The sequence below is a fragment of the Vigna unguiculata genome, chromosome 3 (assembly GCF_004118075.2).
Source record: "Vigna unguiculata cultivar IT97K-499-35 chromosome 3, ASM411807v1, whole genome shotgun sequence".
NCBI lineage: Eukaryota > Viridiplantae > Streptophyta > Magnoliopsida > Fabales > Fabaceae > Vigna > Vigna unguiculata.
In genome coordinates this window covers 7978934-7991172 of record NC_040281.1, presented here as the reverse complement: position 1 = coordinate 7991172, position 12239 = coordinate 7978934, and the positions used below count along the sequence as shown (strand labels likewise).

At 33.2% G+C, this 12239-nt stretch overlaps 1 protein-coding gene across 5 annotated transcripts; it reads left to right on the top strand.

Moving 5' to 3' along the window:
• The first annotated feature begins 470 nt into the window (after positions 1-470).
• Positions 471-11362, top strand: LOC114174880 (probable LRR receptor-like serine/threonine-protein kinase RFK1). 5 transcript variants are annotated; one of them, XM_028059614.1, is made up of 24 exons: positions 471-774; positions 1831-2002; positions 2146-2220; positions 2377-2445; positions 2520-2591; positions 2936-3007; positions 3123-3194; positions 3269-3343; positions 3482-3553; positions 3652-3723; positions 3811-3879; positions 5137-5205; positions 5490-5555; positions 5995-6057; positions 6353-6397; positions 6476-6519; positions 6672-7063; positions 7134-7329; positions 7469-7618; positions 9464-9582; positions 9791-9893; positions 10184-10418; positions 10501-10651; positions 10757-11362. In XM_028059614.1, exons 1-24 carry the CDS (start codon positions 681-683, stop codon positions 11084-11086), a joined length of 2877 nt encoding a protein of 958 aa, XP_027915415.1. In that variant the 5' UTR covers positions 471-680; the 3' UTR covers positions 11087-11362. The 5 variants fall into 5 exon arrangements, with proteins under 5 accessions (XP_027915415.1, XP_027915411.1, XP_027915414.1 ...); XM_028059610.1 differs by having other exon boundaries at positions 474-774; positions 9683-9893; XM_028059613.1 differs by lacking the exon at positions 2520-2591 and having other exon boundaries at positions 474-774; positions 9683-9893.
• The last annotated feature ends 877 nt before the right edge of the window (positions 11363-12239 follow it).

The window sequence follows — 12239 nt, the reverse complement described above, 5'->3', positions numbered from 1 at the left end:
GCTAAAGTAATTAATTTGTTTATATTAAAATTTATATTGGTTTTTCTTGGTAGAGCACGATTTTGTTATGTATGGCATTTGTTCGTAATATTTTCGTTGCAGTGTGACAGCAACATGGCGCCAAGGCCTAGTGGCTGTATCCGAAAAGCAGCTTTCATCTGTTAAAGTGGTCTTTTGTGAACAATAATACAATAGATATTTCTTTCTTCATTATTATTTCTCACTCATTCAACACTTAAGGACTACACAAAATACATATTTAAATTAGTTAGAACCATTAGTCAACTCACTTTCAGCAGAAAAATGATAGATTACAAACTATTCTATTATTCTGAGTGTTAATTAAAGATCAGACACAGACAAATAATATAAGTAAATTATTATTATATAAGTGGTATTCAAACTTTATCTTATCAACTTATCAACATTCAGGTGCGTGTTCTCTCACTGTTTAAGAAAAAACAAAGCGCCCTTCACGTGCGAATTCTCTCACTGTTTATTCTTGTAGTAGAGTATTTCTTTCCCATCCTCCATTATTATGAACCTGGCTTTAGCATGTTCCTAGCTGTCCTTTCACTAGGTTCATTTTCAGAGGCAAATTTAAGTTATCAACACAATAAGACAACTAATTGGTGTTGCAGATCAATCAAAGACACGTTCTCTGTACTGAGTGTCCGAGGATGCTACCTAGGATACTCTTTGCTTTCTTACTCTTTACTCTGAGTTGTTTTCGATGGCTAGAATATGCAGAATGCAAAGTGCCCCAACAGGAGGGTAAGAATCAGTATTTTATTCTTAGGATGCGGCTTATTTTGCCTGTTTAATCATTTCTCTGAAAATGACGAGTCTCGCACATTCTAGTATTACAGCATCTTGTCTTGTCTGTGCCATCTTGAACCAAGAAAATGTTATGCAAAAGTTTTGAAAGTACAAGTAATACCCGTATTGGTAAAGGTGTCTTTTTGCTGTTAAATATCAGAACTTGTTCTAATTGTAAATTAATTTGACAGTAGGAACAGTCTCTTCTCTGTCTAAGTCGATCACCAACACGAACCTGATTCTCCTTAGTGTTTTTCTTTCTTGTTCAATAGAGGATTCATTAGAGAGATTTCATAAATGTGATACGAGCCAACTCACATAGAAAATTAACACTGCTTTCAAGTCAAAACTTTAAAATAATGAATTTATGAATATTGTTTTTTATATGATGTTCAATTTTCTCATTTTTATTTAAAGTAAAACTTAGACTTACGATTAGATTTCCAACACGCTTACACAGAGAGTAAGAAGCAATGGTGATCTAAATACAAAAGTTAACATTCAAAGATATAATGAGTAACTAAACTTTTCACAAAAAGAATTCATTCAAGAAATCAGTTTTGATGGTTTTAATCCTGGTATTGTTTGTTCTTGTTAAAGATATCTTTTTTCCTATATACCTTAACAGCTCCAGCAACCAACTAGCTTTCTCTATAAGAATTTATTCTAAGATTTACCTTTTGGAGTATGAATATCTCTCTTTAAAAGTTTCTTAGATTTTTCTATCAAACTTTTAAACCCATAAATTCCTGTGTACAATATTGTCAATGACATTATGTGCAGTTGAAACATGTAAACCTCTTTGATATAAAGACTTTGCCGCTTTTTCTAGTTGGTGGCTTGATCCCAACATCACTTAATCGCTAATTGAAATGTGTTTACTCTATCATGGTCAATATCAAGTTAGAAAGTGAATCTCTGGTGTCAGTTCTAGTTCAAACTATGATTTTGTTTCCTTTTCTTCCATGCGTCTTGATTTGTTATGTTATGATGACTGTCAAAAATTTTCAGTTGATGCTCTTAAGGAAATCACTAGCACGATGGGGGCCACCAATTGGGAGTTTGATAGTGATGATGATTGTCCTAAAATTCTAAGATCAACACCAGATCCACCTAAAGAATCTGAAAGGACAATTGCTTGTGATTGCTCTATTGAAAACAACACCTGTCACGTAGTAGAGATGTAAAAATCTCTTCACCTTATCCTGAATGTTTTGACACAGATAGTTGTTTATATATTTAATCCATAGTTTCCTTATTGTGGACTTTGAATTTTGAAATTGCTTTGCTCCTAACTGTTTTTTAAAATAATTTTCCATGTTTTAGCGTTTTCAAGAAGGTCAACCTTCCTGGCAAGCTTCCACCTCAATTGGTTAAGCTTTTTCCTTACCTCAGAAAAGTGTAAGAACTTTTAACATCTTAAAAGTACTTCTGTATGTAGTTGTTGAATGTTAAAATTTAGGTCTTTTTATTCATCTCAACGTATTTTTGTTACCATTTTGGTTGAACTTTGACTTGTCATCTTGCAAATTAAAATGAAATTTGCTCTCATTGTAGTGATTTTGCTTTTAACTACCTAAGTGGTACGATTCCAAAGGAATGGGGTTCAGAATATCTAACTTCAATGTAAGTTCTTCCCAATTAATTGAAGTTTTCATCTAGTTACTGGCCTTCAGTATTAAATACAATATGTTTTGCAGCTCTGTATATGCTAATAATCTGTCAGGGGAAATTCCTATAGAGTTGGGAGGAATTATCAATCTAACATACTTGTAAGTTTATAAATAAACTTGCTCATTTAGTTATTGTCTGAAACTAAATTTCTGACTCATATTTCTTGTGTCATTATATATGCTTGCAGAAGTTTCAAGCATATTCTAGTCATGTGCTGTGATTATATACCAGATTACCTAGTCACTATTCTTAAAGGATATTAATGGTGAATTTAATTTTTATGCAGAAATTAGGGTAACTATAATCAGCAAACTTTTCATAAACTTATTACTAGTGTATGATTACTGAATCATTAATGGTGTAGTGCTTTTGATCTTATTTTCTCCTTGGACATCTCTAATTTCTCTCCTTTTTTCACTTCTTTTTCTCTGACCTCAAAAAGGAACCTTGAAGCAAACCAATTTTCTGGTGTTGTTCCCCCTGATCTTGGAAATCTAACTAAGCTGGAAGCATTGTAAGGCAATGGATTTGTATTTATTTTCCAAGATTCAATTATATTACTGTCAGAATGAATTTGAAAGATTACACTCTGTATCTGATTGTTTTTACATGCAATGTTATCTTTGCAGGATTTTATCGTCCAATAAATTGTCTGGGAAGTTACCGGTGACCCTTGCTAAGTTGCAGAATATGAAAGAATTGTAAGTTCCGATTAACTGTTACTCAGAAAGTAAATACTTTCCCCTGAAAAACATCATTTCATGGTGCACTGCAGCAGGATAAGTGACAACAATTTTAGCGGAGAAATACCTAGCTTCTTCACACAGAATTGGACATCACTTCAAAGATTGTGAGATTGCAATTCACTTTTTTCTTTTTCATGTTTTAACAAAACTTCACATATACTCAAACTTTTCACAATAGATAAAGCCTTCATTTTGGTTATTTTAAGATAGACATTCTCATTTTAATGTATACATCATTGAAGAGACATGCTTGCAAGTGGAATGGAGGGACCTATACCATCAAACATATCTCTTTTGAGTACTTTACATCAATTGTAAGTACAAGGCCTACTATTTTTTTTATTATTTTAATATTTTCACCTGGTTTTCTTGTTACATCTATATTTAGCTCATGGGGGTAAATTTGATACAGGAGGATTAGTGACATAAATGGTCCAAGTCAGGATTTTCCTAATTTAAGCAACATGAGAGGAATGAAGACACTGTATGTTTAATTTTTTGTGTAAGAAACTATTTGGAATATTTGTTCTGCTACTGTTTGATGTAAAGTAATTCAGGCTTTCTAATGTAGGATTTTGAGAAACTGCCATATTACTGGAGAGCTTCCTAGCTACTTGTGGAGTATGGACTTGGAGATGTTGTGAGTAGAAATTTTGAATTTTTTTGTCAAAGTTTGCTTTTCAGTTCTTTTATTATTGAAGCAAATACAAGTACTATATTTCTTTTTCCTTAAATACAAATACTATCATTTCCTTATACATGTATAGATACCAACAAAGGCAAACTCAAATGCATAAAAATATCTAATACAACAGCCAATGAATAGAGTGAAAAACACAGAATACAACAGAACTTGCTACAGATGAGTTTTCTGTCCAAATTACAGAGAACATGCTCTGTTATCCCCCCATTCTCCTACTACACACATACTTAATAACATGAAATTGTTGCTACTTTCTGCTCTAAATTGCTAACATGATTGTTACTACTGAGAATACATTTTTACATATGTTTTAGTGGCCTCACTTATCATTCCTCATGTGTTTCTGTTCGATGACCTCATCACAGCTGAAGCTGCTGCCACCCTAACTACCGAAATATGGAGGCAGATTGAAATTTATATGTAATTTCGGTTTAATACTTGGTTGAAATCCTCCTATGAAATAATCCCTAGTATTAGTCCAACGATGATTTCTTTACCTAAGAAGATGAGAACTTGAAAGCTTGTATATAGACATCATAGTCAATGTTAAACTGCTTCAAATCTTTAAACATTAAATGATTTCATCATTTCTCCCTCCTAACCTTGCAACCAGGGTTTTCTTTAATTTTTGTAAGTTTTAAGGGCCTAAACTTGGTACACAAGTAATATCTAAAACATATTAGGAATCATGAATAAGCTCAGACACTACTACATTTTCTCATATTTCATGAGGTTTTTTTTTTTTTGTAAATTTGTTACAAAATTTTGCAAGAAAAGATTTATTTTTTCTATTTTTCCTAAAAATTTTAATTGACATATAATTCTTTCGTGAATAATTATTTCTTACAAAATTCGCAAGTATTTCCTATAGAATTATAAGTTGCAGGCTCCATTTGTTGTTGCTGTTGTTTTTTATTGTTGTTATTATTATCATTGGGGCCAGAACCTAAGCTTCCTTTGTTTTTTCACTTTTCTCATTTTGAATTGCATTTGCTACTTATTTCTAGAATGCTGCAACACATATTTTTAATGAATACAAAAATCGCTTCAACTAGCAAATTACATGATACAGAATCTTGATTGCCTAATCATGCTAATTCATAAGAAAATAGTTTGTTGGTACATTCACATAACCCTATTTCAGAATCCAAACTTTTAACCATGGATTTTGTACTATTTCTTCAACTTTTGTAGGGACGTGAGTTTCAATAAGTTGGTTGGGAAAATACCAGATACACGACATACAGGGCATCTGAAATTTCTGTAAGTGAGAGTCTCCAAAGTTTAAAAGATGGTGCTTTAAACTAAAAGTAGAATAAGTAATTTACGTTATATCTCTCACCTATCTATCACAAAGGAAATGAAATTTGTCTCGAAAACAAAGGCGAGAATATCTTCATGTGTGGAACGAAGTAGGTATTATTTGATATTTTTGCTCAAGCCGAGTTTGTGTTTAGATAGAACCATATAACGAGACATAGAATAAAGCATGTTCCCTTTTTATTGCCTGGGAGTTAGTAAACCCTTTTTGTTTTTTTCTTTTCCAGCTTCCTAACTCACAACATGCTAAGTGGTAATATTCCCAAATCAGTCTTGATGGATGGAAGCAGCGTGTACGTTTCTTAGTTCTTGCTCATTTAACTCCAATATTGCAAAGTATCTTTTTTAACTCCAATGGTAGTGTAATATGATCAGTTGTTCTTGCAATCCGTGGGACAAAGGAGCTAGCAATTTAGATTTTAAGCATACTCACAATATATCTTTCTGCTCCACTGTGTAGGAACTCCCATATTTGATTTACTCTATTGTGAGAACATTATTTTGATTTGATTACACACTGTTCTTGCTTACAAATTTCTTTATTCCTCTGAAATATGTATCCACAGTTTTCTAGCAATGAATCTATTGTAAGTATTATGGTCCCACTACGGTAAAATAGCACCTAGGACAGATTCTGTACTAATTGAAGAATATGATTTTGTTTATGGTGGTGTGATGGAAAAATTTCCCAATTGATAATGATTTATTTTCTGATATTTGTTTTGTTTGCAGTGACCTTTCTTACAACAATTTTACATGGAAAGGACCAGATGAACATGCTTGTAGAGAGGACCTGTTAGAATCCAAAGACTTTTGCAATAATTATTCATATGACTTTGCTGTTTATATATACACCTTAATTCTTACACTTCATACTTTCTTCTAGTCTAGAGAAATTAAGATAGTGTATGTGTGAGTGCATGTACGCACAATAGTGTGTTGGAATGCGTGCTTTTGTTGTTTTATCATCTAAAAGGAAAGTGGTGCAAAAATGAGGCATAGAAAGCAATATTTTTTATTCTTATATATATCTTCAAGTTTGATGTAATTGAAAAACTAGTTATTGTTTCCTCTTGTTTGACTTGGGCAGAAATTTAAACTTAAACTTGTTCCGGAGCTTCTTCGGGACCAAATTGTAAGAACCTATCCTTTCTGTTGTTAATAATTTGAGTGAAGTATTTGGTATCACTGTTGTTGTTGATGATATTGACAGACGGCAGATTCTTCCATGTAAAGAGATCTCCAATTGTCCTGCATGTAAGTACATATTATTCTATATCAATAACTGGTTTGAGATTTGAACAGCCAAAAAAGAAATAGTACAGCATGACCATCCCAGAAGTTGCATTATGGTTGAGCACAAGTGTTACGTCATGATTTTTTCTAACTTCAATTTTGACTTATTGCAGATTCACGTTGTTTTCATCTTAATTGTGGTGGAAAGGATGTGAAGGTGATGGAAAATGATGAAAATGTTCTCTATGTAGGAGATGGAGATGTGTTAGGTAGTGAAGCTGCTAAATATTGTATTAATTATGAAGGTCACTGGGGATATAGCAGCACTGGGGACTTCATGGATGATGGCATTTACCTAAATACTCGTTTTACTAGGACTTTGACATCTTCAAATTTGCCTGAATTATATCAAACGGCACGTGTTACTCCACTTTCGCTTACTTATTTTCTCTATTGCTTGGAAAATGGGAAATATACTGTAAAACTCCACTTCGCAGAAATACAATTTACAAACGATAAGACATATAGCAGTCTTGGGAAGCGCTTATTTGATATCTATATTCAGGTATTGATCAAAATATTGAAACTAAGTTTTTGCTGGCTAATCAGAATTTGACAAGATCACTCTGTTGCAGGAAAAACTAGTTAGGAAGGATTTTAATATTGAAGATGAAATTCATGGTGCTCAAAAACCACTTATTTTCCCATATAATGTCAGTGTAACAGACAATATTCTGGAGATTCGATTCTATTGGGCTGGAAAGGGGACTACAAGGATTCCTGGTGGTGGAGCTTATGGTCCCCTCATATCAGCACTCTCCATTGTTTCTCGTGAGTTGTATAAAGATTCAACTCAATCTGCATAAAAAACAAAGCTTAATCTTTCAAGTTGTCTTTCAAATTTAATTATGCTAGCGCCATTCTCTTTTATGAGATAATTAGATCTCATGATTCTTTTTGTCTTTTCTAGATTCTAAACCTTGTTCTGAACCAAAAAGTGCAAGGCGTAGGATAATTGTTGGAGTTGGGTTTGGTGTTACCGCTCTGTGCCTTGCCATCATCATTGTTGGAATCTTATGGTGGAATGGCTGCTTCAAAGGAATGATTAGGGAAGTAAAAGGTAAGTAATATCATGTCCATCCCATTCTGGAATTAGTTTGCTTGATCTTCTACTTCATGATTTCCAAGTTCAAACTTCCTGAAAAGTCAATCACTTGACTTAGCATCTAGGAAATTGCAAGTTAACTTATAGCAGGGTGCTACAAGATGTGGTTATGTAAGATTGAATGGTGTTCATTATGATAGACCTCATTAGGAGGGTCAAACACAGAACTTGCATGAATTTTTTACATTTGATTTGACAGTACCATTTCCCTTCCGTAAAAGAGAAGTTTCAACCAGGTAAATGTTTAAAGTAATTAAGTGGTCATCCAAGGCAACCTATACCCTTCACATGTGACTCTTGGAAATGAGTTGAAGGAGGAAGAACTCATGAGAGAAATCATTGAGACACATTTGCACATTGTCACTCTACTGTGTCTTTAAAATATACTAATTGACACTAACTTTTATGTTTTAAAATATATTAAAAACTTTTTCAATATACCAACACCAATATATTTTGAAGACTTAGCAGTACAAAAAAATCAATAGAGAATCTGGACTCATCTAATTCTTGGCATGTAAGTTCTTCTAAACCTAAGCCAATATTAACTTAAAGCAGAGTATACGAGCATGTGGCTTTAGAGAACATGGAATGCAAAATGCACAGCCAAATCATGACCTCCAATAAATCAGAAAGCATGATTCTTACACTTTCCAACATCAAGAAGGTTCATCAAAACAGAGTATGAGTAGCCAATTTATACCAAAGAATTTAGAGCAAATATAGAAGCAAAACATTAAGAGAAAACCTAAACTATGATCAAGAAGACAATTACTTCACATTCCCAAAAGTATTCATTAAACTCTTTCTCCAAAGAACTCAGCAATCCATCATGAAAATGGAAAATACTAGAATTGAAGAAGGGATTTATTAAGCTCTAGCTACTGTACCAACCCAGGGAAGAGATGCATCAGGCAAATCCTCTTTGAATCCTTGCCCTTCTTAGTTCAGGGCCCTTTCCAAGTATTTTTATACCTTAGCCGCTGCCACACTCCTCTTTTAGGGTTTTTCCTACAACACAACATAAAAAAGTCCATTAATGTTTAACCCATAACAGAACTAAACATGAAAAATAAATCATGAAATCCTAAGAAAAATACCACCTAAAATTGATCCTAAAATTGACACTTAAGACCTTTGCAGCTGTAATTCATCTCATTGGACAAAATGAACCTTCTCAGTAGCAGCAGAAAGTTTCATAAGGATTTCAAATGTTTTAAATTATTACTGATGGTATGTTTAATTGGGTTTAATTTCAAGTTAATTTTATCATCTGTAGAGATCTCAGAAGAATTTCACCTGTGCATAATTTATTTAATATGGAGATACACAGCAAGAAAATATTATGTATTAGGAACATTTCGTTCAGGTGTGTTATTTGAATTGATGGCTTGGTCAATGGAACATATAAAGAAGTTGGTTTCTTTATCAGAAATACAGAAACAGACTCAAAGGTGGAAAATAGGAATGAAAAGAAAACACAGAATTCATGTCATCTCATTAAGGTGTCCTTAAGTTAGGAAACATAATTAATACAACATCATGAATTCCTGTTCATTAATTTGAAGTTCCTTTGCTTATTGCAATAATCAATGTCGTAATCAAATTGAACGGTATGTTGGGTTTGTTGGGTTTCTTTTGATAATCTCTTCGCATCCACTTATAGTATTTATGGTGACTAGCATTTCTATGTATATCGGTACATAACAAACATTTGTACTTGCCTCAAATACTCTTAAACAAATCAGATATACTGTTGTTTCTCTGGAACATGTATTTCACGGTTGACTTATCCAACAGGTACTGAAAGACATGATTCTAAAATGGGGACATTTACATTAGAACAAATTAGAGAGGCCACGGAGGACTTTAGTCCAGTTAACAAGATTGGAGAAGGTGGTTTTGGTCCTGTCTACAAGGTATTACATTTGAAGGGAACTCCCAACTTCCTTCTTCTAAGAATAAAAATTTTATGGTCATTCCTAGCGTTTAAAATTCAAATTAACTATTGGATTGCAGGGTCAATTATCTGATGGTACACTGGTAGCAGTCAAACAACTCTCATCAAAGTCACGGCAGGGAAATCGTGAATTTTTAAACGAGATAGGCTTGATATCTTGTTTGCAGCACCCTAATCTTGTGAAACTCCATGGATGTTGCATTGAAGGGGATGAATTAATGTTGGTGTATGAGTACATGGAAAATAATAGCCTGGCTCAAGCTTTGTTCGGTGAGTTTCTACCCAGAACTGTAAACAAATGTCTTTTTTTTGTCTTCTGCCTTGTCATTTATTAAATGTTCTGTTAGATAACATCCCAAGTGGTCACTATGAGAAATCCCTGGGGGGTCTGATTAACTTGAGGAAGCTTCTCTTCATGGAAATTTATCCTTTTCCCTTTTTGTGGATACAAAATACGCAGTAAATGTTATTTCTAATTGTTTTTCTTCCTCTTTTTGTTTAGAGAAACTAATTCAGTTACTATGATTCATATTGTTAAACTTTAACTTGTTTTTGCATAGGCTCAAAAGATGAACTTAAACTTGATTGGCCAACAAGGCTTAGGATCTGTATTGGCATAGCAAAAGGTCTTGCATTTCTTCATGAAGAATCAAGACTCAAGATTGTTCATCGAGACATCAAGGCTAATAATGTGTTACTGGATGGGAATTTAAACCCCAAAATATCTGACTTTGGGTTGGCTAGGCTTGATGACGAAGAGAAGACCCATATCACCACCCGAATAGCTGGGACAATGTCAGTTATCTCTCCTTTGATAATAAGACTCAAAAAAAGTTTTCTTGATCATGAATTGGAATCTGTTGACTGTGTTTTGCAGAGGGTACATGGCACCGGAATATGCATTATGGGGTCACTTGTCTTACAAGGCTGATGTTTACAGTTATGGAGTTGTGGTCTTGGAAGTTGTTAGTGGGAAGAGCAATAAGAACTACATCCCTAGTGATAATCATGTTTGCCTTTTAGACAAGGTAATCTACTTTTGCTTCAATCCCTGATCCATTTTTTGCATTATCTAATGCAAATATCTATACTTTCACCACATAAAAACAGAGGTAATAGAATTCGCATTGCAGGCATGTCATCTACAGCGTAGAGAAAGCTTAATAGAACTTGTGGATGAAAGGTTGGGATCAGAGGTAAAACCAACAGAAGCAATAATTTTGATGAAAGTTGCTCTTCTGTGTACCGATGTATCACCTTCGCTTAGGCCTACAATGTCTGAGGTTGTAAACATGCTGGAAGGAAGAGCAAGCATTCCAGATGCTATCCCACAGTCAAGTGATTTTAGTGAAGATATAAGGTTTAAATCCATGAGGGATATCTATCAGCAAAGGGAAAACCACAGTTTAAGTTCAAGCCAGTTAGACAATTCAACAGGAGTTCTCACACTTTCCTCGTCCTAAACATTTGGCAAATGATTGGTGTTGGTTCATAACTTCTTTGTTGCCGAGAATAATGCAACAACATGAGATATCCTTAGAGCATAGATGCTTAATCTTTTAAGGAAACCAACCTTAATGATCACTGTTTTAGGACATAGCAACTTTCTATCATCCCCTGTAAAATTCTAACTGCTCATGGAGATAACTTAAGATTAAATTACTAGCTTAGTCCTTCAACTGTTTAGAAATCTTCAGGCATGTTTCTAGACTAAAAAAACAAAAATGGGTCTTTGATAATGTTTTTTTTTTTCATTGACTTCTTAACAATTTTAAGACCACCATTAATTATCGTGTGTACTGCTTAAGTTTTTATAAACTAATCCAAAGACATGTTTGCTTGCTTTAGAGACCTACCTAAAATTTGTTTAGTTCAGGGACTTGCTAAAGATTTCTCAAATAATTAGGACAATTTAACCTACTTTCTACTAATTTTATTTTTCTTTTTAAGTATTTCATTTCGAGAAATTATTAAATGTTTCTAAACATCTGATTTCAAGTAATTTTCAAGTGACATAATCACGAGCGGTAAACTCTAATTTGTTTTTCATGCAAGTGTTACTTTTGGATTTCGCTTAATGTTCTTGCATGCATTTTTACTTGCGCACTCTATTTGTATTTTTAGTGTTCATTGTTAAAATTCTAAATCGACATGGTATTAAAAAATGTCTATATCACGTACAAATTGAACTAATGGCTGGTTAAAGATTTGTAAGCAAAACTTAAATTTAATTACTGAAAATCCTATACCGAGTGCTTTAGTCTTCTTGCTGTTTGTGAATAAAAATTATTAGTAACTAATGAGATTCAGCAAAAGTATTCAGTAGTGTTATTAAAAGAAAAGACTGAGAAAGGGGGAGAGAATAAGCAATGAATTAGTTGCGTTGATGTGTATTCATAATAAGAAAATTTTAAAAATTATGCTCCATGTAATTGTCAAGAAAAAAACACAACATATTATGTATAAGTCTGTTAGTATTTTTAGTTTTTAGTTAGTATTATGTATACTAAAATAAAAGATATGTATCCTCAGAATTATGTATATAAACTAAAATCTGTTAGCATTTTTAGTTTTGGGATAATTATTATGTTTAAGTAGATATGACACAAACAACAC

Excerpts from the sequence above, each read along its gene's own strand:
- LOC114174880 (XM_028059610.1), top strand. The coding sequence starts at position 681 with ATGCTACCTAGGATACTCTTTGCTTTCTTACTCTTTACTCTGAGTTGT. Across the intron at positions 3,008-3,122 it reads CTAACTAAGCTGGAAGCATT|GATTTTATCGTCCAATAAAT; the intron begins GTAAGGCAATGG and ends TTATCTTTGCAG. Across the intron at positions 6,058-6,352 it reads CATGCTTGTAGAGAGGACCT|AAATTTAAACTTAAACTTGT; the intron begins GTTAGAATCCAA and ends TGACTTGGGCAG.